The sequence below is a fragment of the Protopterus annectens genome, chromosome 11.part0, assembly GCF_019279795.1.
Source record: "Protopterus annectens isolate FY-2018-M chromosome 11.part0, PAN1.0, whole genome shotgun sequence".
NCBI classification, from domain to species: domain Eukaryota; kingdom Metazoa; phylum Chordata; order Ceratodontiformes; family Protopteridae; genus Protopterus; species Protopterus annectens.
The window spans coordinates 1,466,974,812-1,466,999,949 of record NC_056745.1 but is presented as its reverse complement, the minus strand read 5'-3'; the positions used below and the strand labels follow the sequence as shown (position 1 = coordinate 1,466,999,949).

The following is a 25,138-nucleotide window of genomic DNA, read 5'->3' as shown; positions in this document are numbered from 1 at the left end:
AAGTGTTTAAACAAGGACGATTTTCTGTTAGTTTAATACTTCTCCTGTGACTGGACTGTTTTGTACTGTAGTGGGACAGGTCTTTATCTTGTTTTCAGTTTTGTTCTACGCAGCTTGCATAAAGTTTTGCTTGGTAACATGCATCCTGTAGACTTCTGATTTCAAACATAGCATCTTGTTAGATCAGAATGGATAATGTTGCTGCAGCTACATTTTATTTACGTCAAATAACAGGTTTTGCATTAGTTTGCATTTTCTGAAGGTTATTAAGTTTAAAACTTCAATTTCTCCCATTATTTAATGACTTCAGTCCTCAATGATTTGCCAGAAAACCACAACTTTTATTATGATGATTATGCCAATAATATAAGGCAGAAATTTGAACATTCTCTGAAATTCTGGACAGTGAAGAGATATGCTCAATCATTATCTGTCTCCATTCCTGTTTCTCTGAAGTAACCAACCTGTGACTGCATTTTCCATTATTTTAGTTTTCTATAAGATCACAGTTCATTTGACTTATGTTTTGACCTTTATAGAATGCTTCATTGTTCATGGTTGTACAATAACAAAGTTAGTATATTTATGTAAACAGGCTGTCTGAAAGTTCAATGTATTTTTCATGTGTACGTTGGTTGGCATTTTTTTTTAATCCATTTATATTGATGAATTTGTGTTTGGCAGGTCAGGCGTTGAGGTAGATTGTCAGAATGGATCCAGATCACACTATAAATTTATGCATTCATTCAGTTCCTTGCCAAGCTCTGAGGTTCTGGAAATATGTTATCTCCTTGGCATTACTGTTCCCCTTAATTCATTAATCTTGTCCCCTCTGCATATCACTGGTCTTGTATATTTATTTTGAATTGTATTTGGGATTTATTGTTACTTTTTTCTTTCCACAGTTTAATATTTATCCTTAATGCTCAGTGTTAGTTGGTCATGGCTGAAAAGAGACTCCTGTAGTCCACTTCACCTACTTGTTAATTAAAAAAAATAAATAAATAAGAAATAAAATAAGATAAATAAAAGTAAATTAAAAATATCAGAGACAGTACTGTGGAAGTGATGCGGTGCCATGAAACTTGTACCCTATCCTGATCGAGGGTAACGAAACAATTGTTAAGGGGGATATACTGCTTCCAATATTACTGTTGTTAATCCTGTAGGTGTTAGACAGGAACATTATTTGCCTCAGCAATTAGGCTAGGGTTGTTGTAATGGCTAAGGTATTTACTTCACAGATGCAAGGTACAGGGCTTGAGTCTCGCCTTTGAAAGTGAGCTTGGCTAGGCTTAAAATGGCCCACAAAAGCAACTAGCAAAAAAAAGTATTTATGAATTCACTCCATTTAGCATCTTGGGAGGGACACCACTTTAGGTGGCACCAGACAGGGTTCACTTACAAGACATGGGGCAGGGAGACAAATACTTGAGTGATCGATGATATCCTGGCAGATACTCTGAGAAGATGTCTTTGATGACACAGTACCTTGTGTACATGTATTTACCTGCCGCCAGGCATGGAGACACTTTCCTAAGTAAAAGGGCAGGAAGAGACCCAGAGAATCTCACACCTCCATTAGAGGCTGGTGATGTGGCTACTTCAGGAAAAGAGGTAAGTAGTAACAGAAAGCCTGAGCCTATCCTACAGCTGTTTAAAAGTTGTGGAGTTCCTCTAAAAGGAGCTACTTCAGTGGAAAGATGGCAGTTACAATAATTTATTTATTTTATTTTATTTAATTTATTGACTGGGAAAGGTCGACTAGGACGGAGCCTATTTTCAGCAGAGGCCCGGGGAGAAACACTCCAGATGCATGTTTTTAGAATGTGGGAATACCCAGAGGAAACCCACACAAATGCAGGGAGAATATGCAAACTCCACACAGAAGGTACCCCAGCCAAGAATCAAACCAGAGAACCTCTTACTGTGAGGTGACACGTTAACCGCTGCACCACTGCATCACCCTAAATCTAAATCTGAAACACAGTTGTCAGAAAATACTAGACATCCTTTGCAAGAGGAACTAGACAGAAATATAGAGGGTTGAAACAAGCACAGCTGTCACAACCCACTTTAAGAAACTTGAGGGAGGTAGGCAAAGAGCCTCCAGACCCTCAAGGGTGGGAGAAGTCATTATACTGGAATAGGGGTTACTGTATACAGCATGGACCCTTGAAAGAGGGATAGAAGCAGAAGAGATACAGGAATCAGTAATCTCAAGGGCCTAATTTCAGGCCATTCTGGCCACATCCCATGAGGTTTACAAGGGGAGAAATAACATAGTATGGGAAATTAGTTAACCAACAGCAAGGAATGGAATATTGTGTGTGTGGGGGTCCTTAGTGTCCCAAGTACCACAAATAAGAAATATGTATCGTGGTGATAGATTATGTTATCAGTTATTCTGAAGCAGTGACTTTGTCCTCTACTTGTTCTTTTTTTGGCTTTTCCCGGTTAGGGGTTGCCACAGTGGAACTCTGATCCACTAATGATTGGCAGTAGATTTTTACGGTGCCAAGGTGCCAGCTTGATGCCCAACCTTCAACGAAGGCATGCCCATTCACGCATGCCTTTCACATGCCACTCGACTGCAGGGAGAAAGTGCAGATTCCACACAGAAGGCGCTCCAGCCGAGAATCGAATGGGAGAACCTCTTACTGTGAGGTGACAACACTACTGCTAAACCACCAAATTTGATGAATGCTGTACTAGACGTTTTCAGTATATTGGGTTTTCTCCTGGGAAATACTGATGTGTACAGTGGCTAATTTCATGTCAGACCTACTGACTTTTTGTAAAAGTGTTGCGGAGTAAAACATTTAAAAATGACCTGCTACTATCCACAAATAATAAAGTTTTGGTGGAAAAGTTTAACTGTGCTCACAAGATCCTGCTGAGAGCCTTCATGGACCAGTTTAATAGAAATGGGACAAGTGTCACCCCATCTTCTCTTTGCATACAGAGAAGTGTATTGATAATCCATATTTTTCTTGCTATTTGAGCTACTCTGCGATCACAAGGTGAAGAGCTCCTAGATCTAATTCTTGATGGCTAGTGAGTGAATGTAATCCCCACAAAGAGTCTGTTGTGGAGTTTTGTGCTGAATCTCATGACTAAGCTTAAAGAGTTTGTAGGACTGGCATTGAAGCACATAGGACTGGCACTGAAGCAGGTAGAATTGGCACTGAAGCACCTAGTACAAGCACAACAGGAACAAAAGATCTGGTATGACCAGACAGTGGGAATCTAAGATGATGCAGTCAGACAAAAAGTAATGGTGGCTGCTCTTGTTAGACAGAAAAAGCTGCAAGAAGGAGAGGAGGGTCCTTTTATTGTTGTAAGGAATGTAAATAATGTTGGCTATAAGGAATGTTTGCCAACCAGGAGAAAACAACCCAAATTCTGCCATGTTAATAGGATGAAGCTTTTCCATGATCAAGAGACAATACTATTTAGTATATGCAGTGGGATTACAAGTGAACTTGGAGAGAGATCTGTACTAGACCACTTCAGCAGATAAGGTGGTACTATCACAGCAGCTATCCCTTATGCAGGTTCAGAGGATCTGAGAAGTATTGCAAGAACTGGTGAATATATTCCCTAATCAGCGAGCAAAGCATCATGTGGACAAAGGTACACAATGGGCAATCAAGCAGGCTCCTTATGGGACGACTGCACAAGTTAAGTGAACCATACAGGAAAAACTGCAGGAGATGTTGAAACTGGGGTAGTCCAGGAGTCCAGCTGTCTCTTGGTTTCACCTGTGTGCTTATACAAAAATACTTCAGAAACACCATGTTTTATAGGTTTGTATGTTCAAAGGGGATTACTAGGCTAATGGCACAAGAGCCCTTACAAGCCTAGTCAATAGTACCCAGGATATGACATATCTTACTTCCCCAGATATGGGATGGGATTGTATCAGGGTAGTGGGCCTTTGGGTGTTGAAGCCCTGAGTCATTTCACAGACTGCTTCTGTCCATAACGTGCATGGACAGAACATTGGGAGTGAATTTACAGTTTCCTGTCCATTTATCCAAATTCTTTTTAAACAGCATGAGGGATGGGCTTTATGTTATGAAGATGGAAAGTTTATTTCATAGACACGGTAGCATTTGGGATATGAATTTGTCTCTCCAGCAAGTTCTGTTAGAGTCACAACTAAGGTTCAGATCCATGGACTACGTAACCTTGGTATAACTTTTCTTGAGAAGATGTAATGTTTTCATCAGGGCTTCATCAGAGGTTGCCTTATAGGTCAGGCATAAGTCACCTCTTACTAACCAATATGAGAAAAAGGGATAGGACCTTTCACTGGTCCACATAAGACATGTGTCATATGCTTTGTATTTTTTCAGTGAGAAACCTCTGGGGCCTCTCCAATTGGTGGATGTGCCTGGTTAGGTACATGCAGAAGGGAGTGCTGTATGCGATTATGGGCTTGATGAAGGCCAAGTACAATGGCACTATGATGTCCTTTGACCTTGATGCTAGGCCTTTACTTATAGGTTGAGCCATACAGAAGGATTTCCTCACTACCGTAGCTACCTGGTGGTCAAAATTTAGATTACTATCTATCTGTGTTTCTAGGTCCCTCACCACTGAGTCTACTTTCAGCCATGTGCTGTCAATATTATAATTTGCAGGGATATCTGATTTACCAAAGGGTATGATTACACATTTTTGGCATTTTGTCAGACCATGATATTGGCACCAGTTGTTTGTCATTTGTAAGCCTGTTTGTAGGATGTCAACATCTTTTGGGGATTCAGTGATTGCTCCCAGCTTACAGTCTTATAGGTTCATAGGTTGGTTCATAGGTTGGTACTAGGCTATTGGCCCTAGGCCCTATACAAGCCTAGCCATAACAATTCCCTGGCTATTTCTTCCCACACTATTTACTTCCCTGGATCCCTGTCTAGCAGGGCCACTGACGTGATCCACAGGGTGAATTTACTTTCTCCCATCCAATCGTCAAGGTTCCTTTTGAAGACGGCCAAAGAGGCACTCTGCTTGACATGTATGGGCAGTCTGGGGAGTCCCTGGGTCAGGAGCCTATCCCTCCAGCATGTTTTGTTTATTGTGATGGCAAGGTTTAGATCCCTGGAGCGTGTGTCTCTGAGGGACTGGGATTTCTTTAAGTGTAGCATGTCCAACAGCTCTGGGTTTGACATGGCCTTGTATGTTAAGCAGAGATCGCCTCTGAGTAGCCTCTTCTGCAAACGTGGTGAGCCAGTGGCCCCCAACATTGGCCTTCACTTCAGATGAGTATATACCAAGGAGGAGGGGTCCCAATACTGAGGTCTGTGGGACTGTGCTATTAACAGGTTTCTTAATGGACATGGATTCACCTTTACACATAACATGTGTTCTGATATATTTCTGTAAAAGTCTGTGTATGAAGAAAAGTTCTTGTAATCCAGGTCAATTAGACCAAATTGTAAAATAAATACAATTCTGAAATCAATGTCAGAGTTTTCTTTGGCTACTAGAGAAGTGCTGGTGCCCAGATGTATTTTTATAGTTGAAGCCAGCTGTTAACATAAATGTCAGGAAAATCCTAAGTGTCTATAATACACGAAATGGTCATCAAATGTGCTTTTCTATGATGGTCAGATGGAAACTCTACTATTCATGATCAAATGGTGAGCAAACCATGTACCCAATAAGAATGTGGTCAACTCATGTTCAGAAAGATCTGGACCTTTCTCAGGTCTATTACTGTCAGCTGGAAGTGTGTGAATAGGGTTGTCACCTTTTCAAATACCCAAAGTGGGACATTTTTTGTAGAAATGTCAGATTTTGCAGGACAAAATATAGAACTTCACTTTTTTCCCAAAATAAAAGCTTATTCTTGTAGCATTTGAGTTGCTTATGCTATTTCATATAACATTTAGGTGTTTCAGATAAAAAAATAACTGTTTTATGCAACTATTAAAGAAAACTTAGAAATATTTTTGTCCTAACATGTCAGGACATTTGCCATTATATGTTTTTTTTTCGCAGGACAGAACTGTCCAAAGAGGGACTGTCCCTTGTAAAGTGGAATAGCTGATAACCCTAAATGTGAATTGTCCCTCCTGAAAGACAAAGAGGCATTAGAAAAATATCAGCAAAGGGAATGCAGTAGTTCTGTGAGGATCTCAATATTATGGAACTGAAAAACTACAGTTCCATGGAACTATAAAAATACAAATTAATTTGAGTACCACATTCATAATAATGAAAATAAGAAATTAGTTTGCTAGTGAACATGATCCAAAATTACAGCAATGTATCAATTCTAGAAAGTCTAGATAAAACACATCCTTACACAGATCAGTTTCAAATACTTCCAGAAAATCTAAAAATTAGAAAAGCAGAAAGAAAACTTTTTTCTTTACTTTGGTTGACATTATAAACTGCATGAAGCTGTAGAATCAACAATGTCTGTAAGTCCTATTTTTATACAGGCAGAGAACAAAATCTGAAGGGCTTCAAACTACTGGTTACACATTACTAAAGCAACTGTTTTGGAAAGTTCACACAAGCTAGTGATGTTCTAAGTTTATTCAGGTTGTTTTTGTCATAGTATACTGATCACAACAGACCATTTGCAGGCACAGACCGGGTATGATCATCGTGTTGGATTTGGTCTATGTTTGTCTGTCTGTCTATCTCTCCCATTTCTGTTAAATCGCCAAGACAATGAGGAAGTAACTACAACGATACAAGCATATAGATCCTCAGGCACCTGAACTTAGATACTCAGGAATAATAATTAAGGTACTGTTAACATCTTGGAAATGTTAAATTATGCAATACTCACTCCTAATGTATCCATTAGAAAAAATTTACCAATAAGAAGTGGAGTTTCTCTATCATCATTCATGGTCTTGGGACGCATTCCATACTCCAGCATGATTCTAACATTTTGAGCAAGCTGTGCGTTTGCTGCCATTGTCAGCGGAGTCTGACCACTGTATGTCTTCTGTTCCCAAACAGCTTTAGGAGATGCTGGAGATAAAACAAAATGTAACATAATGAATAGCTAGACTGAATAACTATGCAATCATTTTTTTTCTTTCTTGTCTTATTTGTCCTTCTTAGAGAAACACTTCCAATTTCAACTTCAACTTCAAATTTATTATAGTGCTTATTTCTAAAGCACTTAAGCAGAAATCAGTGAAATGCATCTTCAAAATTATTCCCAGAAAACAACAGCATGCTCTAGCCTTTTTGTATTACAGAGAGTGGCTGCAGCCGTTTACTATTTGGAGTTTACAAAAAAAATACATAACCAAATCATGCATAAAAAGGAGGCAGACATGGATCACACATTCTCTTGCAAGACAACAGGCAAGGAAACTATTTTAATCTGGTGGGTGGTAGCTTTAGCTTTTTTACAAGTAATGTGTGACATACATGATGACCCCTTCCCAACAGAAAATGGGATATTAACTTAAGTATATACATGTCATTGTCTGTCACCAGAATCTGTTCCTTATTTTCTGAATCCCAGGGTGAAAGATCAACTTGACCCCTTTGGACTGATCCATTGGAGTAACTTTATTAGTTTTACCTCTAACCGCAGGTTTATCACTTTTAATTGTTGGAAAATACATTTTTGGGTGCAAGTCAAAGGCCTACCTATTGAATAAGGTGTACTCATCTCAAATACAGCTTCCCATCCACAGGAAAAAGAAAACCACTTTTACCATACACCTAGTGAATGCAATGCAGGCAGCATCAAAACCTTAAATAATAGATCAGAAGTCAGTCCTGCAACCTGTTCATTCAATTGGGTGTACATTAATATGTTGCAGTATCTAACTGAGTGGACCTTCAGTCCAACAGAGTGTACACCACCTGTATTTTCATATACATATAGAAAAAAGAGGAGATGACACTAGAGAATAGCACCCCAATATTTTGAGAGATGAGTCAGGAAAATCATCCATATACATCCAACAAGAAGTGGTTTCCCAGAAGCACTTTTATAATGGTGGCCACAGTTTTGAGGTCAGTACTGTGACTGGTTTTGAAAATAACATTTCCCCAGCTGTTACCTGCAGGGAGCTTCACTGTCATTCCTGCCATGCTACACGTTTACCCGTGCACCCCTTTTTATAGTGCCTTATGTAATTCTGATCTTCAAACGACTAGTCTTTTCCCAGATGTAAGCATACAATTTACATACCATATGGCAAACAGATCATGCACATAATGAGAAGGACTGTGGTGGAGCTACAGACTGTAGCAACTGGACAGGAAACAATCTGACATCTGATAACAGACTGATGCTTTGGTATTGCAGTAGTCACAGAAACATGGTACACAGAATACAATGGCTGGGAAATTACCATTTCAGGCCTTACATTTCACAGGAGAGAAGGGAGAAGCAGCTTCCTACGTAACAGAGGTGAGCTAAGTAATAGACTTGTTAAGGTAAACATTGAGGAGAGAAGCATTAGGGGTTATTCCAGAGTCTGGAATAGCATTTAATATCTTACAAGAGTTGCAAAAACACAATAAAACATCTCAAAATTAGAAAAAGACTAATACAGTGATAGAAAGATTTCTCAGACAAACTGAGAGAGATGAGGTATTGCTGACTGGAGACTTGAATACACCAAATTTTAGCTAGAACTCCTGTACAAGTGCAGGATCATGGGAACATAGGAAAATACAAGGCAAGTAATCACAGCAACTGTAAGATTTCTAGCTGTATATATCTTTAGGAATAATCGCTTTCTCTCCAACTCTACCAGGCAAACTCTGGCCTCGACTTATCTTCTTCCTTCTTTATTATACGGAGCCCCTCTCCTAACCAACCTGTCCACCTCTATCACCTCTAAACTAAAAAATTGCTAAAACAAAATCTCTAAATTTGCCTCTAAATCTAAAAATACCACCCATCACTGCCTAACCCTACAATCCCTGAATTGGCTTGAATTCTCAAACTACGTAGACTATCTCCAACTCACTACTACATACAGACTCATATTTCACCCAACAAAATGTCCCGCTCTAACTAACATCCTTTCCCCTTATACACCCAACAGAGCTCTCAGATCAGAAAATCAGAACTGCTGGCCAACTTCTATCTTTCTCACTAGGCAAAAAATAGAATTCCCTTCTCTCTACACTAAGAACCATACCAAACTCAGAAAACTTCAAAACCCAACTATTCAAACACCTGTCCACTAAATGGAAATGTACCTGCCTTCACCCAACCTAATCCAAGGGGTTCTCCCTCTGGTTCCCAAGCTCTACAACTCTCATAGTTATCTTCCTATGAGCCTGTCTAAGCTCTCAACAATTTCTATAGCTTCTCTCTAAGCTCTCAACACTCCTACAGCTACCCTCACACAGCCCAACCTTGTAAATATTTTAAATAGCATTCTACTGTTGATGTGTGTATGCAAAGCGTATTTATATTTTCTTAAAAGGTTTATATGTAAACTGATTCCACACATATATGGGCGCCCATTGTACCACACCCGTTATCACTCCCTCTCTGGTCAGATCAGACCACAAACTGATACCCTAGACATTCTCACCCCTCCACCTCCCCCAGTCAAAGAAACCATCGTAAAAATCCTTTCCAAAGCAAACTTCACACTACTTGCATCAGAAGTGGAAAGCTTCACTATTCCCTTGCAGAAAGATAATGATATCCAGGATGTGGAATCCTACACCAAGGCACTCTATATGCATCTTCAGGATTGCATGGACTGTGCTATCCCAAATAAAACCAAGACTCCTTCCTCAAGCAAGAAGAAACCAGTCTGGTGGACCCCGGCCTTAAGCAAACTATACAATAAAAGTAGGAGACTTATACAAAAAAAGGCCAAATCTCAAGTAGAAAAATCTTCCCCTGATCAGCTTTAGTAAGAAATTGAGGGCCCTCATCAAGTCAACTAAAGCCAATTTCGAAAACAAAGTTGCCAAGGATGCCAAGGATAACCATAAGGCCTTCTATGGTTACATCAAAAACCTAAATGGCAACGCTCAGGTCTGTTCTGAGCTAGTACAAAATGGAACAAAATACACTGACCCCACTGACATTGCCAACATCTTGGCTGATAGGTTCAGTGCAAATTCCCCTCCCCCCCTCACCACCTACAGGGCCTATTACTATTCCAGGGGATTGTGTAACCCCAATTATTACTGATACGTTGGTTAATAAGGCTCTATCTAAAAGCTAAAAACACTGCCTCCATGGGACCAGATGGTGTCCCAGGCAGTGTCATACGTGAGCTCCAAAATGAATTAACCCTGCATCTGAATACCCTGTTCAGTCTCAGCCTCTCGACAGGATATGTGCCCATAGAATGGCACACAGCAACGGTGGTTCTGCTGCAGAAGGGTGGGCCTACAACCGACCCTGGGAACTAGTGACCAATAAGCCTGACCAGTCTGATCTGTAAGGCAATGGGGTGAATCATTATGGAACTCATAAATGGAGAGATTGGGAACCTCCAAACACTTGACCCCACACAGTTCGGCTTTGTCAAGGGCAGATCATGTCTCCTGAACCTGGTGGACTTCTTTGAGACAGTTACTCAGGCTATAGATAATGGAAAGGAGATACACACGGCTTACCTTGACCTTGCTAAAGCATTTGACACCATTCCCCATTCAGGTATTATTGATAAACTCACCATCCTGGGCATAAACCCTTACGTCACAAGATGGATCACAAACTGGCTCTCAGACAGATCCCATAAAGTAAGAGTAGCGGGATCTATGTTCGAATCCAAACCAGTAATGAGTGGTGTGCCTCAGGGCTCTGTCCTGGGGCCCCTCCTGTTTGGCATATACTTCTCAGTAGTACAGGCAAGCATGGAAGGGCTGTGGCTGACTAAGTTTGTGGATGACTGCAAACTGGGTGGTATAATAGAGTCTCCAGCCGACATGGATATCCTCCAGAAGGGCCTTAACGAGACTGATGCATGGTGTCAAAGCCATGGTCTTAAGCTAAATGCTAAAAAATGCATAGTAATCCCCTTTGGAAAAAACAGAGTACCCGCGAACTACCACATAGGAGATAACCCCCTGAAATCTGAAGTAGTAATAAGGGATCTAGGGACCCAAGTAGATAGTCAGCTTTCCTTTGATAACCATGTTGTCAAAGTGGTTAGAAAATCCTTCTGTGTGACCCATCTGATCACGAAAGGGTTCGCATCCAGATCTAAGGATGTAGTGGTGCCCCTCTACTCTTCCCTCATCAGACCCATTATTGAGTACAATGCACCAATTGGAATGTACCTAGCTAGGCATCTCCAGAGGCTGGAGAGACCACAGAGGTACCTCACTAAGAGGATTACTGGCCTCAAACAGTTGCCCTATGCAGCATGATTGAAAAAGCTAAGACTGTTCTCTGTTGCATACCGCCTTCTCAGAGGTGATCTCTGTCTAACATACAGAGCCATGTCCAACCCAGAACAGTTGAACATGCTCCATCTTAGCAAAACCAAATCCACTCGAGCTACAGGCTCTAGGGATATAAACCTCAGCACAACAATGAATAGAACATGCTGGAGGGATAGATTCCCTTTGCAAAGACTTCCCTTGCTATGGAACAAGGTCCTGATCTACATAAAACAGAGCCCCTCACTATCACTCTTCAAGAGGAACCTTGACGAGTGGATGAATAACAAAAAGTTCACACCAGGGATCATACCAATAGCTCTACTAGATAGGGGCCAAGGATACTAGCTGCTAGATCAAGGGCCTAGGGAACTAACCAAAGGGGCAGCGAATACCGCACAACATGGCTGGGCTAATATATGCCTTCGGTCAGATAGTCCAGTATCTACCTATGAACCTATGAACCTATAACACATCTATTTTCCTCAAATGAAACTGTATGATCCCTCCCCTCAGGCTTAATGAATTTGTTAACTATGCATGATACTGAATGCATTTATGAGTAACTATTCTACATAATATTACCTGTAATATTAACTATCAGTTGTATCTAAATTGTATAATGCATCTTGGAGCTTTTCTCCCTGGGCCTCCACTGAAAATGGGTCAATTCGACCCAGTGGACTTCCCCGGTAATCAAACTGCAAATAAATAAATAAATACATTTAAGCAGACACACACAAAGTTCTTGCCACCTTTTCTGCTCACCTCCCAAATTGAGCAGGTGCCCAGCCTTACATGCTGCATGCTTTAAGGCAGTAAGTGTAACAACTGCTTGAGCAGGGGGACATCTGCTCCTCTCAAATGAGGAGTGAGATAAGATCAGCTCCCTGCTGAAATACTAACATCCAATCAGCTCCCTGCTGAAATACTAACATCCAATCAGCTCCCTGCTGAAATACTAACATCCAATCAGCTCCCTGCTGAAATACTAACATCCAAAACATTGAAAGACAAAATATAGAAAAGAAAAAAAAAAGACTGAAACTGTAGAAAAAGAACGAATATCGAACATGACTCTTGTCCTTCAAACTTTTTTTTTGCAGTTGGGAAAGCCTCCCTGCACACCCCCCTGAATTTATATATACCAACTTTAAGACTGCAATATCTCAGAGAAAAGGGAATATTTCAAGAAATGGCAGTTTCAGACTTAGTACATGTAAGTCTGGATTTTTGGCCATACGGTCCCCATATTTCAGCATCTAGTGTTACATTCCAGGTGTCAAGATTTCAAATGGCTAATAATATGATCCAGTTCAACAATTGCCTAAGCTTCCTGTGTCATTCAAAGGGGATCCAGTGTCTGTCAGCCTGGGATGACATGCTCTACAAGCCGCGTTGCTTCGCAAGAGATGGCTTGCACCTGTCACACCTAGGCTTTTGAATACTGGCCAAGGCTCTTGCTGCCCCCATAGTGCCTTTTTTAGGCAAGGCTCAAAAGTCAAACCCACCTTCGTAAACAGCAAAATTAACAAAAAATGAGGGTTATGCTACTCAATGCCAAGAGTTTAAATCTCAAAATGCACGCGCTCGAAGCACTCCTCAGTATGCAGAATGTCGACATCTGTGCAATAACTGAAACCTGGTTCAAGGCTCCAGAGAGCACCCCAGCACTACTGGGCTACAACTCATACCACACATTTTGGCCACAGAACACCGACCAAAACACAAAAGGAGGGGGTGTATCCATATTCATCAAGGATACCTACACCTCCAGGTTAGTGGCGCAGCATGATACCTCTGAGATCATCCATGTGCAACTAACATCGGGCAACTCTGCAATGCAAATTGTGGCCTGCTACAGATCACCCTCCATGACCCAGGACCACCACTCTACCTTTCTGGAGACACTGGAAAACATGAAGGTCCTACCAAACACCCTGATATTGGGCGATTTCAATTACCCTACCATTCACTGGGAAAACTACTCGAGTACAAATTCCCAGGCCCAGCGCTTCCTGGAATTCATCAACCCAAATGCTCTGGATCAGCTGGCAAACTCCCCTACCAAAGGTGAAAATATATTAGACCTGGTCATCACCAACATGGGCGACAGGTGTTCCACACCGGAGGTCAACCCGTCACTGGTTAGATCAGGCCATAAACTAATCACTCTGGATGTCCACACCCCAAAACCACCCCAACTAAGGAAACCACAGTAAAAAACTTTTCTAAAGCAAACTTCACCTTACTTAAGACAGAGGTGGTAAGTTTCACAGCCCCCACACTAAAGGACAACACTGCCCAAGATGCAGAAACCTTTACAAATGCACTCTATGAGCACCTACAAGGATGCATGGATTGTGCCATCCCTAGCAAAAACAAGACTCACTCCTCTAAGAGAAGGAAACCAGTTTGGTGGACCCCTGCAATAAACAGGCTAGACAATAGAAGGAGCAAACTAGTTCAGAAAAAAAGCAAATCCCAAGAAGGAAAAACATCCCTGATCAGTATCAGTAAGAAACTAAGGTCACTCATGAAATCATCCAAAGCTAACTTTGAAAGAAAAATAGCCAAGGATTCAAAAGATAACCACAAAGCCCTCTTTAGCTATGTTAAGAATCTAAGTGGCAACTCACAGATATGCTCTGAACTAGTGCAAAATAGCACAAAATATACTGAACCTACTGACATTGCCAACATCCTGGCAGATAGATTCAGTGCAAACTTCACCCCCCCCCAACTCCAAAAGGGCCCACAACAATACCGGAAAAGTGTAGTGTCCCAAAAATCACAGAAACAGAGGTGAAAACAGCCTTTTCAAAAGCTAAAAACAAAGCGTCAATGGGGCCAGATGGTGTCCCAGGCTGCTTCTTGCACAAACTACAGAATGAACTAATCCCCCATCTAAACACGCTGTTCAACCTCAGCCTCTCCACAGGCTAAGTGCCCATAGAATGGCACACAACAATGGTTATTCATCTCCACAAAGGAGGGGCCACAACTGACCCTGGTAACTATCGCTCCATAAGCCTGACTAGCCTGGTCTGCAAGGCTATGGAGTGCATCATCATGGAACTCATTAACAAAGACATTGGAACCTCCAAACACTTGATCCAACCCAGTTCGGCTTTGTTAAGGGCAGATCATACCTACTAAACCTGGTTGACTTCTTTGAGACAGTCACCAAGGCCATAGACGAGGGAAAGGTGGTTCACACAGCCTACCTTGCCCTCGCCAAGGCTTTCAACACCATTCCCCACTCGGGTATTACAAAAAAACTCACCAGCCTGAAAATAAACCCCTACGTCACGAGATGGGTTGCCAACTGGCTTACAGACAGAACTCACATGGTAAGAATAGTGGGCTCCAGGTCCGACTCTAAACCAGTCACAAGTGGTGTCCCTCAAGGCTCTGTCCTGGGACCCCTACTGTTCGGCTATACTTCTCAGAATTATAGGCAAACACAGGACAACTATGGCTAACCATGTTCACCGATGACTGCAAACTGGGAGCCATAATTGACTCTCTGGCTGACATGGACATCCTCCAAAAGGGCCTTACTGAGATGGACACCTGGTGTCAAAGTCATGGCCTCAAGCTAAATGCCAAAAGATGCATAGTCATCCCATTTGGGAAAAACAAAACACCCACGAATTACCACATAGGCGGCAGCCCCCTTAATACAGAAGAGGTAATAAGAGATCTGGAGACTCAGGTAGATAGTAATCACTCCTCTGACAATCATATTGCCAAAGTAGTTAGGAAATCCTTCTATGTGGCCCATCTAATTACTAAAGGGTTTGCATCTAGAAATAAAGAGGTTATAGTGCCCTTCTACTCGTCACTCATTAGACCCATCATAGAGTGTAATGCCCCATTTGGGATGTTATCACAAGATAATTCCAACAGCTGGAAAGACCACAAAAGTACCTCACCAAGAGGATTACTGGCCTCAAACATATGTCCTATGCAGCCCGACTGAAAAAACTCCGGCTGTACTCCATGACATATCACTTACTCAGAGGTGATCTCTGCCTGACTTACAAAGCCATGTCCAAATCAGAATTTATGGACATGCTCCACCTACAGAAATCCAAGTCACTTCGAGCCACGTGCTCTAGTGAGCTAAACCTCTCCACAATAATAAACAGAACATGCCGGAAGGATAGATTCCTGTCACAGAGACTCCCCATGCTTCGGAACAAAATTCCAGATTACATCAGGCAGTGCCCCTCACTAACACTCTTCAAGAGAAATCTTGACGAGTGGATGGGTAACAGAAAATACACCCCTGGGATGACTTCATTGGCTCTGCTTGACAGAGGATCAGTTAATTAATCAATGCGGTGGCAAAAGCCAACACACTCTGGCTAGGCTTATAAATGCCCTCAGGCAGATAGCCTAGCACCTACCTATGAACCTATATATAGATGTCAGTAGCCATCAAAGAGGAAGAAATTTTCATTCCAAAGCAGAGTAGTTTTCATCAGATACAGCCACAAAGTGAAGATGTACCAACATATGATTCCCAAATAAGATTTAGCTCTCTGACTTTGGAAACAAATAAATGCCCCCTAAAAGCATTAAGAAACATTTAAGAAGAAGAGGTCAAAGACCTGATGGCAAAATCAGAACAGCGATCACTGGGGCAACATTTGGTCTAAAGAAATCAACAACACTAAGTGATGGAAAAATCATATGATTTTGGGATAATTATGGAAACATTCCGTGGGACAGGCTGATAGAGTTTCTGAATGTAAATTCTCCTGGTAGTTGCAGCCCAGATGATCTGAGTTCAATCAGTGTCTCAGGCACTGGAGAAGGAAGACAAAAGGGGGAATGTATGGGGTTCTGCAAACAGCTGGTGAAATCCCTTGTGGAGACTGAGAAGTACATCCCTGACTGAGGACAGGCTACTGGTTATTTCATAACTGGGGGGAGGCATGAGTGAACTGGCAACACGGGCAGTGATACTTATGATGTCACTCTCACAGTGCCCCAGTTAGGGCTTCCTCGTCCCTCCATGTCTAAATTCCCTACCCAGTAGCCATGTACATGTTGGCCATGTCCCAGCTCTCATGCTTTCTAAAGAAGAATGGTAATCTCACTAATTTCAGTCCATTCCAAGCACTCACTCTAGCTGAGAACATTCATGACTACGGACTAAATAGCCTTAACAGCAGAGGTCTTCCCATTTCACCTTCCTCACACAGTTAAGCATAGCACCTGACATTTGTTTTCCCTCTCATATAGCATGTAATTTTAGTAACGCACCTTGTTACAGTGTTATCACTTAAGTACAGTACATTTTCCTTCCAGGCAATGAGCAATACAAGTCTTTCCTATTTCAGTTTCCACAAAGATAATTGTCTTATTGTGAGCTAACTGGCTCAGAATTTTTAGGCATTATTTATTGTATTTATTTACATTTGTTTACCGGGTAATTCCGACTGGACGCAGGTCCTTTTTCAGCGGAGTGCAGATGGGTCAGCCATGTCATGTTCCAGAGATTTCCACAATATGAACTGTGTCTGTTCTTGGGTCAGAGTCAGAGTGCTCAGAGATTAAAAATAATGTTACAAATTGCCACAGTTTGCAAGCTAGCATAACTGAGTAGGATAAACATTTGACATGCTTATTCATAGCCCATTGTGGAAAAGCTATGCATATATTTCTCTCAAGTGTGAAAAATGTGTAAATAATGATCATATAAAGTAGATGAGTAAATAGGAAATATCCACGGTTTCTGTAGTTCATAAGTTCATAGATACTAGGCTATTGGCCCAGAGGCCCCTATAAGCCTAGCTAAGAATTTCACCCTGTTCCCACAAAGTCAGCACTACTGGGCTATAACTCATACCACACATTTCAGCCACAGAACATGGACCGAAACACAAAAGGAGGGGGTGTTTCCATATTCGTTAAGGATACCCACACCTCCAGGTTAGTGGCGCAGCATGATACCTCTGAGATCATCCATGTGCAGCTAACATCGGGCAAATTTGCAGTGCAAATTGTGGCCTGCTACATATCACCCTCCATGACCCAGGACCACCACTCCACCTTTCTGGAGACACTGGAAAACAAGAAGGTCCTACCGAACACCCTGATATTGGGCAATTTCAATTACCCTACCATTAACTGGGAAAATTACTTGAATACAAACTCCCAGGCTCAGCGCTTCCTGGAATTTATCAACTCAAATGCCCTGGATCAGCTGGTAAACTCCCCTACCAGAGGCCACAACATATTGGACCTGGTCATCACCAACATGGGCGACAGGTGTTCCATACTGGAGGTCAACCCGTCCCTGGTAGATCAGACCATAAACTAATCACCCTGGATGTCCACACCCCACCCCACCCCCAACCAAGGAAACCACAGTGAAAAACTTTTCTAAAGCAAACTTCACCTTACTTAAGGCAGAGGTGGTAAGTTTCACAGCCCCCACGCTAAAGGATAACACTGCCCAAGATGCAGAATCCTTTACAATTACACTCTATGAGCACCTACAAGGATGCATGGTTTGTGCCATTCCCTAGCAAAACCAAGACTCACTCCCCTAAGAGAAGGAAACCAGTCTAGTGGACTCCTGCCATAAACAGGTTATACAACAAAAGGAGGAAACTAGTTCAGAAAAAAAGCAAATCCCAAGAAGGAAAGACATCCCTGATCAGTATCAGTAAGAAACTAAGGTCCCTCATAAAATCATCCAAGGCTAACTTCGAAAAAAAAATAGCCAAGAATTCGAAAGATAACCACAAAGCCTTCTTTAGCTATGTCAAGAATCTAAGTGGCAACTCGCAGATATGCTCTGAGCTAGTGCAAAATAGCACAAAATATACCGAACCTACTGATATTGCCAACATCCTGGCAGATAGATTCAGTGCAAACTTCACCTCCCTCTCACCTTCAAAAGGGCCCACAACAATACCAGAGAAGTGTAGTGTTCCAGAAAGCACAGAAGCACAGGTGAAAACAGCCCTTTAAAAGCCATAAACACAGCATCAATGGGACCAGATGGTGTCCCAGGCTGCGTCTTGCATGAACTACAGAACAAACTAATCCCCCACCTAAATATGCTGTTCAACCTCAGCCTCTCCACAGGCTATGTGCCCATGGAATGGTGCATAGCAATGGTTATTCCGCTCCACAAAGGAGGGGCCACAACTGACCCTGGTAACTATCTGACTAGCCTGGTCTGCAAAGCTATGGAGCGCATCATCATGGAACTCATTAACAAAGACATTGGGAACCTCCAAACACTTGACCCGACCCAGTTCGGCTTTGTTAAGGGCAGATCATGCCTACTAAACCTGGTTGACTTCTTCGAGACAGTCACCAAGGTCATAGATAAGGGAAAGGTGGTTCACACAGCCTACCTTGACCTCGCCAAGGCTTTCGACACCATTCCCCACTCAGGTATTACAGAAAAACTCACCAGCCTGAACATAAACCCCTATGTCACAAGATGGGTTGCCAACTGGCTTACAGACAGGACTCACACGGTAAGAATAGCGGGCTCCAGGTCTGACTCTAAACCAGTCACAAGTGGTGTCCCGCAAGGCTCGTTTCTGGGATGCCTACTGTTCGGCATATATTTATCAGAAGTACAGGCAAACACAGGAGGACTATGGCTAACCAAGTTCACCGATGACTGCAAACTGGGAGCCATAATTGACTCTCCAGCTGATACGGACATCCTTCAAAAAGGCCTTACTGAGACAGACACCTGAGTCAAAGTCATGGCCTCAAGCTAAATGCCAAAAAATGCATAGTCATCCCATTTGGGAAAAACAAAACACCCACGAATTACCACACAGGCGGCAGCCCCCTTAATACAGAAGAGGTAATAAGAGATCTGGGGACCCAGGTAGATAGTAATCTCTCCTTTGACAATCATATTGCCAAAGTAGTTAGGAAATCCTTTTATGTGGCCCATCTAATTACTAAGGGGTTCACATCTATAAATAAAGAGGTTATACTGCCCCTCTACTCGTCACTCATCAGACCCATCATACAGTACAATGCCCCATTTGGGATGTACCTCACAAGACACTTCCAACAGCTGGAAAGACGACAAAAGCACCTCACCAAGAGGATTACTGGCCTCAAACATATGCCCTATGCTGTCCGACTGAAAGAACTCCGGCTGTACTCAGTGACATATCACCTACTCAGAGGTGATCTCTGCCTGACTTACAAAGACATGTCCAACTCAGAATTGATAGACATGCTCCACCTAAAGAAATCCAAGTCACTCCGAGCCATGCCCTCTAGTGAGCTAAACCTCACCACAACAATAAATAGAACATGCTGGAGGGATAGATTCCTGTCACAGAGATTTGGAACAAAATTCCTAACTACATTAGGCAGAGCCCCTCACTAGCACTCTTCAAGAGAAGTCTTGAGGAGTGGATGGGTAACAGAAAATACACCCCTGGGATCACTTCATTGTCTCTGCTTGGCAGAGGCTCAGTAAATTAATCAATGGGGCGGCGAAAGCTGACACACTCTGGCTAGGCTTATAAATGCCCTCAGGCAGACAGCCTAGTACCTACCTATGAACCTATGAACCTACGAACATGTTTCCCCTGTCCAGCAAGGTCACAGGTGGGATCCCGGGGGTGTATTTACTGTTTCCCATTCACTTGTCCTGGTTCCTCTTAAAGATGTCTAGTGAGATACTCTGCTCAACATGGACAGGGAGTCTATTCCACGGATGGTGGAGTCTTTGGGACACAAATCTATCCCACCAAGTTCTATTAATGTCACAGACCAGGTTGAGGCCTTGGGTGCGGGTTGCGCAAGTAGAGTTTGACTTACAGATATGCAGCAACTCCATCAAGGATGGGCCTGAGATGGTCTTGTATGCCAGACGCAGGTCACCTCTGAGCCATCTGTGTAAGACTGAGTAGGACAGGGCTTTTAGCCCATCAGTATAGGACAGGTATTTGACACCCTGGATTTTCCTGGTAACGTATCACATTAGTTTTGTGACTGTTAAATTGTCAGGTTCTTTTACTGATGTTATTATTGGAAATATTACTAAAACATTTAAACCAAGAACAAATGTACAACTGGCCAAGGAAGAATAAAATAAGGCTTGTTCTCTTTTCTTAGAGGTTGAGTAATGGAAGGGATCGTGGAAATGGCAGCATGTAGTAGTTGTGGAGGCAAAGTGCAGAGGCTTGCAGAACATGTGTTACATCCATCCTTATGCCAGTGTATTAGGTAAGGCCCCAAGACAATGTACTGATCCCATACTGGAACCAGTACATGTGTGCTGGGGAAGGGGGTTAAGTAGGTAAAAGTCGCAGTGAGCTAAATGAAAAAGCATGATGTTGATGAAAAAAAGCAGTTTCAATAAATGAGTCCTTTGCCTTAATGACAATATTTCAGCTCTGCCATAAAGGACATGGCTCGAAGGATGACACTAGAGACCACTTTAGTAGAATGAAATGTAAAAGCAAACACAGGATGACACTAGAGACCACTTTAGTAGAATGAAATGTAAAAGCAAACAAAGGGTGACACTATAGACCACTTTAGTAGAATGAAATGTAAAAGCAAACAAAGGGTGACACTAGAGACCACTTTAGTAGAATGAAATGTAAAAGCAAACAAAGGGTGACACTAGAGACCACTTTAGTAGAATGAAATGTAAAAGCAAACAAAGGATGACACTAGAGACCACTTTAGTAGAATGAAATGTAAAAGCAAACAAAGGGTGACACTAGAGACCACTTTAGTAGAATGAAATGTAAAAGCAAACAAAGGGTGACACTAGAGACCACTTTAGTAGAATGAAATGTAAAAGCAAACAAAGGGTGACACTAGAGACCACTTTAGTAGAATGAAATGTAAAAGCAAACAAAGGGTGACACTAGAGACCACTTTAGTAGAATGAAATGTAAAAGCAAACAAAGGGTGACACTAGAGACCACTTTAGTAGAATGAAATGTAAAAGCAAACAAAGGGTAACACTAGAGACCACTTTAGTAGAATGAAATGTAAAAGCAAACACAGGATTTTGCAATAAAGATTCTTCATGTGTTTAAAACTTTAAGTGAAAACAAGTAGTGCTTTACACACATGACACTGATCATATGACCCAGTCATATGATCGCATCCCACAATACGTTTTAAGAGGTAACATCACAGGGAGAGGCTTGATCGAGGATACGCTGTGCTCCTTCCTAGAGGAGATCCTTTTCACCTGGTGGGTACCAGGGCATAATGCAAATCATGAAGTAAGTAACAGAATCATAAAGCAGGTACCAAAATCATGAAGTGGGTAACAGAATCATGAAGCACACAAGTTAATCCTGTCATTGTATGGACACTGGGGGGGGGGGGGGGCTTCACTGCTTGAGTATGAGAATTAATAAGATGGCCAGAAAACCAGGCAGAGAGATTCAGTGGGTATGCAGGTTTCCAAAAATAAAATGAAAAATAAATATATTTCTGATGTAAACTCACCATCTAAGACAATTTCAAGGATTTGCAAAACTGGCTGAACTGCAGCTTCATGTATGGGAAGCCGTCCTCCTTCATCAGCTTCGGTGAAGGCAAATGCATATTCTGAAAGCTGCTGTAATTCAAATACTTCCGCTAGAAAAAATAAATAAATAAACAGCAAAAAATCTTTAATCTGTGATGACTTTTATTTATAATTTGAGCAAATGTTTCCTAAAATAAGCTTTCTTCTAGTGAGAGAGAGGTGGTCTCCCGTTTTCTTTTTATTTCTATAACTTTTTATGAAAGAGAAAATCTTACATAAGATGAACCTTTTATAGAAATGAAATATCTTGGGGTATAGGTTCATCGTTAAATAGGTTTGCTGCCCTTGTGAGGCCATTGTAAGCTTAGCCAATTATCCCTCGTGAGGCTCAAACCCTGTACCTTGCGTTTGTAAGGCAAACACCTTAACCATTAGGCCACCTTCCCAACCCTTTAGTAGTTTAAAACAACTCACTATATCCTGTTGGCCTAAGTTTAATCCCCCCCAAAAAAAAAAAAAATCTGGTTGCTTTCTGTATCACTTGGAGCATGTTACTTAATTAGACCAAAACTCTTTAGTCACTGAAAAAAGACATTTGCAAATGGATCTTAACTAAAGTTTAAATAAATAAACACATTTTTAACTGTGCAAACGTTGAATAATTAAATAATTGAAATAATTAAAGTATACCTTGCTTTATTGCATCCACAACCTTTCTGTTTACAGTGCTGGTTCCTATAGATCTGGAAAAAAAGAAGGAAATGAAACAAGACTTATTTAAAATAAGTACTGAAGTCTAGAAAAAACATACAAATGATAGATGAACTATTTCGGTGCCTTCATTCCCAGGTATGTAATGCTGGTGGTTTCTCAGGCGCTCTTACTGCTTGTTCATGTCATTGCCTGCTGCCGTGTACGGCTTCACCGTTGTAACCACATATTTAATAAAGGAATGTGTTCCTGCCACTCACCCTACAGAAGGACGGGGTAAAACCTTCCAAAGAGATGTCCTTGAGACATTGGTGCTACACATTTCTGTAAGGATGTGCAGAAGGATAAATAAAAGGTACAGCTACAAAAAAGACACAAAACAGTAGGTACAGAAGTAGAGCTGGAATACAAATTTGGAATGCAAACTGTTTAGTAGTGAGGGAACATTTTGGAGAAAGAAGGAGCAAAGAAATTAGAAAATTCATGTCGTAGAAGGACTGCACTACCAATAAAAATATAAATCAGGGTGCTCTTTTAAAAAATAGTAAAAGTTAATGGGATTTAGAGCATAGATGTGATTAAGAAAATTCAGAAGGTGCAGAGGTGTGAAAACTGACTGCAGCCAGAGGCAGTGAATCAGTAAGTGCCTATGTATGGCTGAGGCAGCTGCCTTCAGTGACTAAAAAACATGACTTGTTAGATTTCTCCTGGAAACTGACTTACATAATAGGAAAGAAAGATCTGTTCGGGCAAGATGATTTTTAGGCATAATTAAAAAATACACATGTAGCAAATATCAGTATATCTTTATAAATATAAGCTGACAGCTCTGAAGCTTTTACTATAAGGCATATTTGAAAAATAATTCATTATTTGCAGTGTAGCCAACAGACTGTAGTGGACACACCTTACAGGAAATGAAGGAGACGTACTGGATATGATGTCTTAATGGTGCTGATAGATTTGCCAACAGACTGCAGTGGACACACCTTACAGGAAATGAAGGAGACGTACTGGATACAATGTCTTAATGGTGCTGATAGATTCGCCAACAGACTGCAGTGGACACACCTTACATGAAATGAAGGAGAGGTGCTGGATACAATGTCTTAATGGTGCTGATAGATTCGCCAACAGACTGCAGTGGACACACCTTACAGGAAATGAAGGAGACGTACTGGATACAATGTCTTAACGGTGCTGATAGATTCGCCAACAGACTGCAGTGGACACACCTTACAGGAAATGAAGGAGACGTGCTGGATACAATGTCTTAATGGTGCTGATAGATTCGCCAACAGACTGCAGTGGACACATCTTACAGGAAATGAAGGAGACATACTGGATACAATGTCTTAACGGTGCTGATAGATTCGCCAACAGACTGCAGTGGACACACCTTACAGGAAATGAAGGAGAGGTGCTGGATACGATGTCTTAATGGTGCTGATAGATTCGCCAATAGACTGCAGTGGACACACCTTACAGAAAATGAAGGAGAGGTGCTGGATACGATGCCTTAATGGTGCTGATAGATTCGCCAACAGACTGCAGTGGACACACCTTACAGGAAATGAAGGAGAGGTGCTGGATACGATGTCTTAATGGTGCTGATAGATTCACATGTTTATAGGTTCTTATTAGACTTCCAGCCAAAGAAGAAATATACCAATGGGACTGGTCATGGAGACAAGGTAGGAAAGGGGTATACAAAATACAAAAAGGTGCACTGAATGCACCAATACATACAGAGTATGTAGGTAAAATGTTAAAGAGCCTAAAGAAAGAGAAAGTGGGGAAAAGGCAGATACCCAGAGGATTTCTAGAAGTGGGGAGGGGTGAAGCTATACCAATTGCTGTCCGAGATGTTCAGCAGAATAAAAGACGCAGTAAAAGTAACAGCAACAGTAAGAAAATTCAGACTAGTTACTCTCCCAAGGAGGGAGGGAACCACACGGAAACAGCAGATTCTAGGTCATATCCCTCATCAACACAGATATAAAGGTGTTTGCAAACACTCTGGCCAGGGAACTGGATGGTTAACTGCCACATATTATACGAGATGAGAGAACAGGTTTATTAAGGAGGGAAGAGCAGAAAGGAGCTGGGAGGCATTACTGGACATCATACTGAATGAAAACAATAGCGGCGTAGAAAAGGGAAGAGTATTATTTGATCTAAAGATTGCACTTAATTTGGTCAGATGGAGATTCCTTCAGAGGGTGCTGCAGGAAAGATTTGAGGATGAATACATAGGATGGATAAGGGTAATATACCAAAACCCAACACTGGAGGTAACGGTAAATGGAGTGCCATCACCGATGGTTAAGGTGAAGAGAGGGACCAGCCAAGTGTGCTTAGGGCTATTCATGCTAGCAATCAAGCAGCTAGCAGCTACAATCAGAGAGGCATTAAATGAAATGAATTGTGGACAGGAAGGAAATCAATCTTCTTACGCTAGGAAGATGAGTGCAAACTGGTGTCAGAGAAAGAGATAGACACAGCTTTGGAGAGAATCTCTCTGATTTCAATTAAATCAAGAACTGCTCAACCCTGGAGCAC

The 25,138-nt window shown here is 41.7% G+C and overlaps 1 protein-coding gene across 5 annotated transcripts in view; it reads right to left on the bottom strand.

Moving 5' to 3' along the window:
- Nucleotides 1-25,138, bottom strand: part of ASB15 (ankyrin repeat and SOCS box containing 15) — a 520,090-nt gene that overhangs the window by 356,057 nt on the left and 138,895 nt on the right. For all 5 annotated transcript variants that reach the window (XM_044088770.1, XM_044088771.1, XM_044088774.1 and 2 more), the window contains 3 exons: nt 22,556-22,608; nt 21,844-21,975; nt 6,841-6,999 (listed from right to left, as the gene is read on the bottom strand). In XM_044088770.1, the coding sequence (XP_043944705.1) occupies nt 6,841-6,999; nt 21,844-21,975; nt 22,556-22,608 (344 nt within the window). The remainder of the gene's footprint in view (nt 1-6,840; nt 7,000-21,843; nt 21,976-22,555; nt 22,609-25,138) is intronic.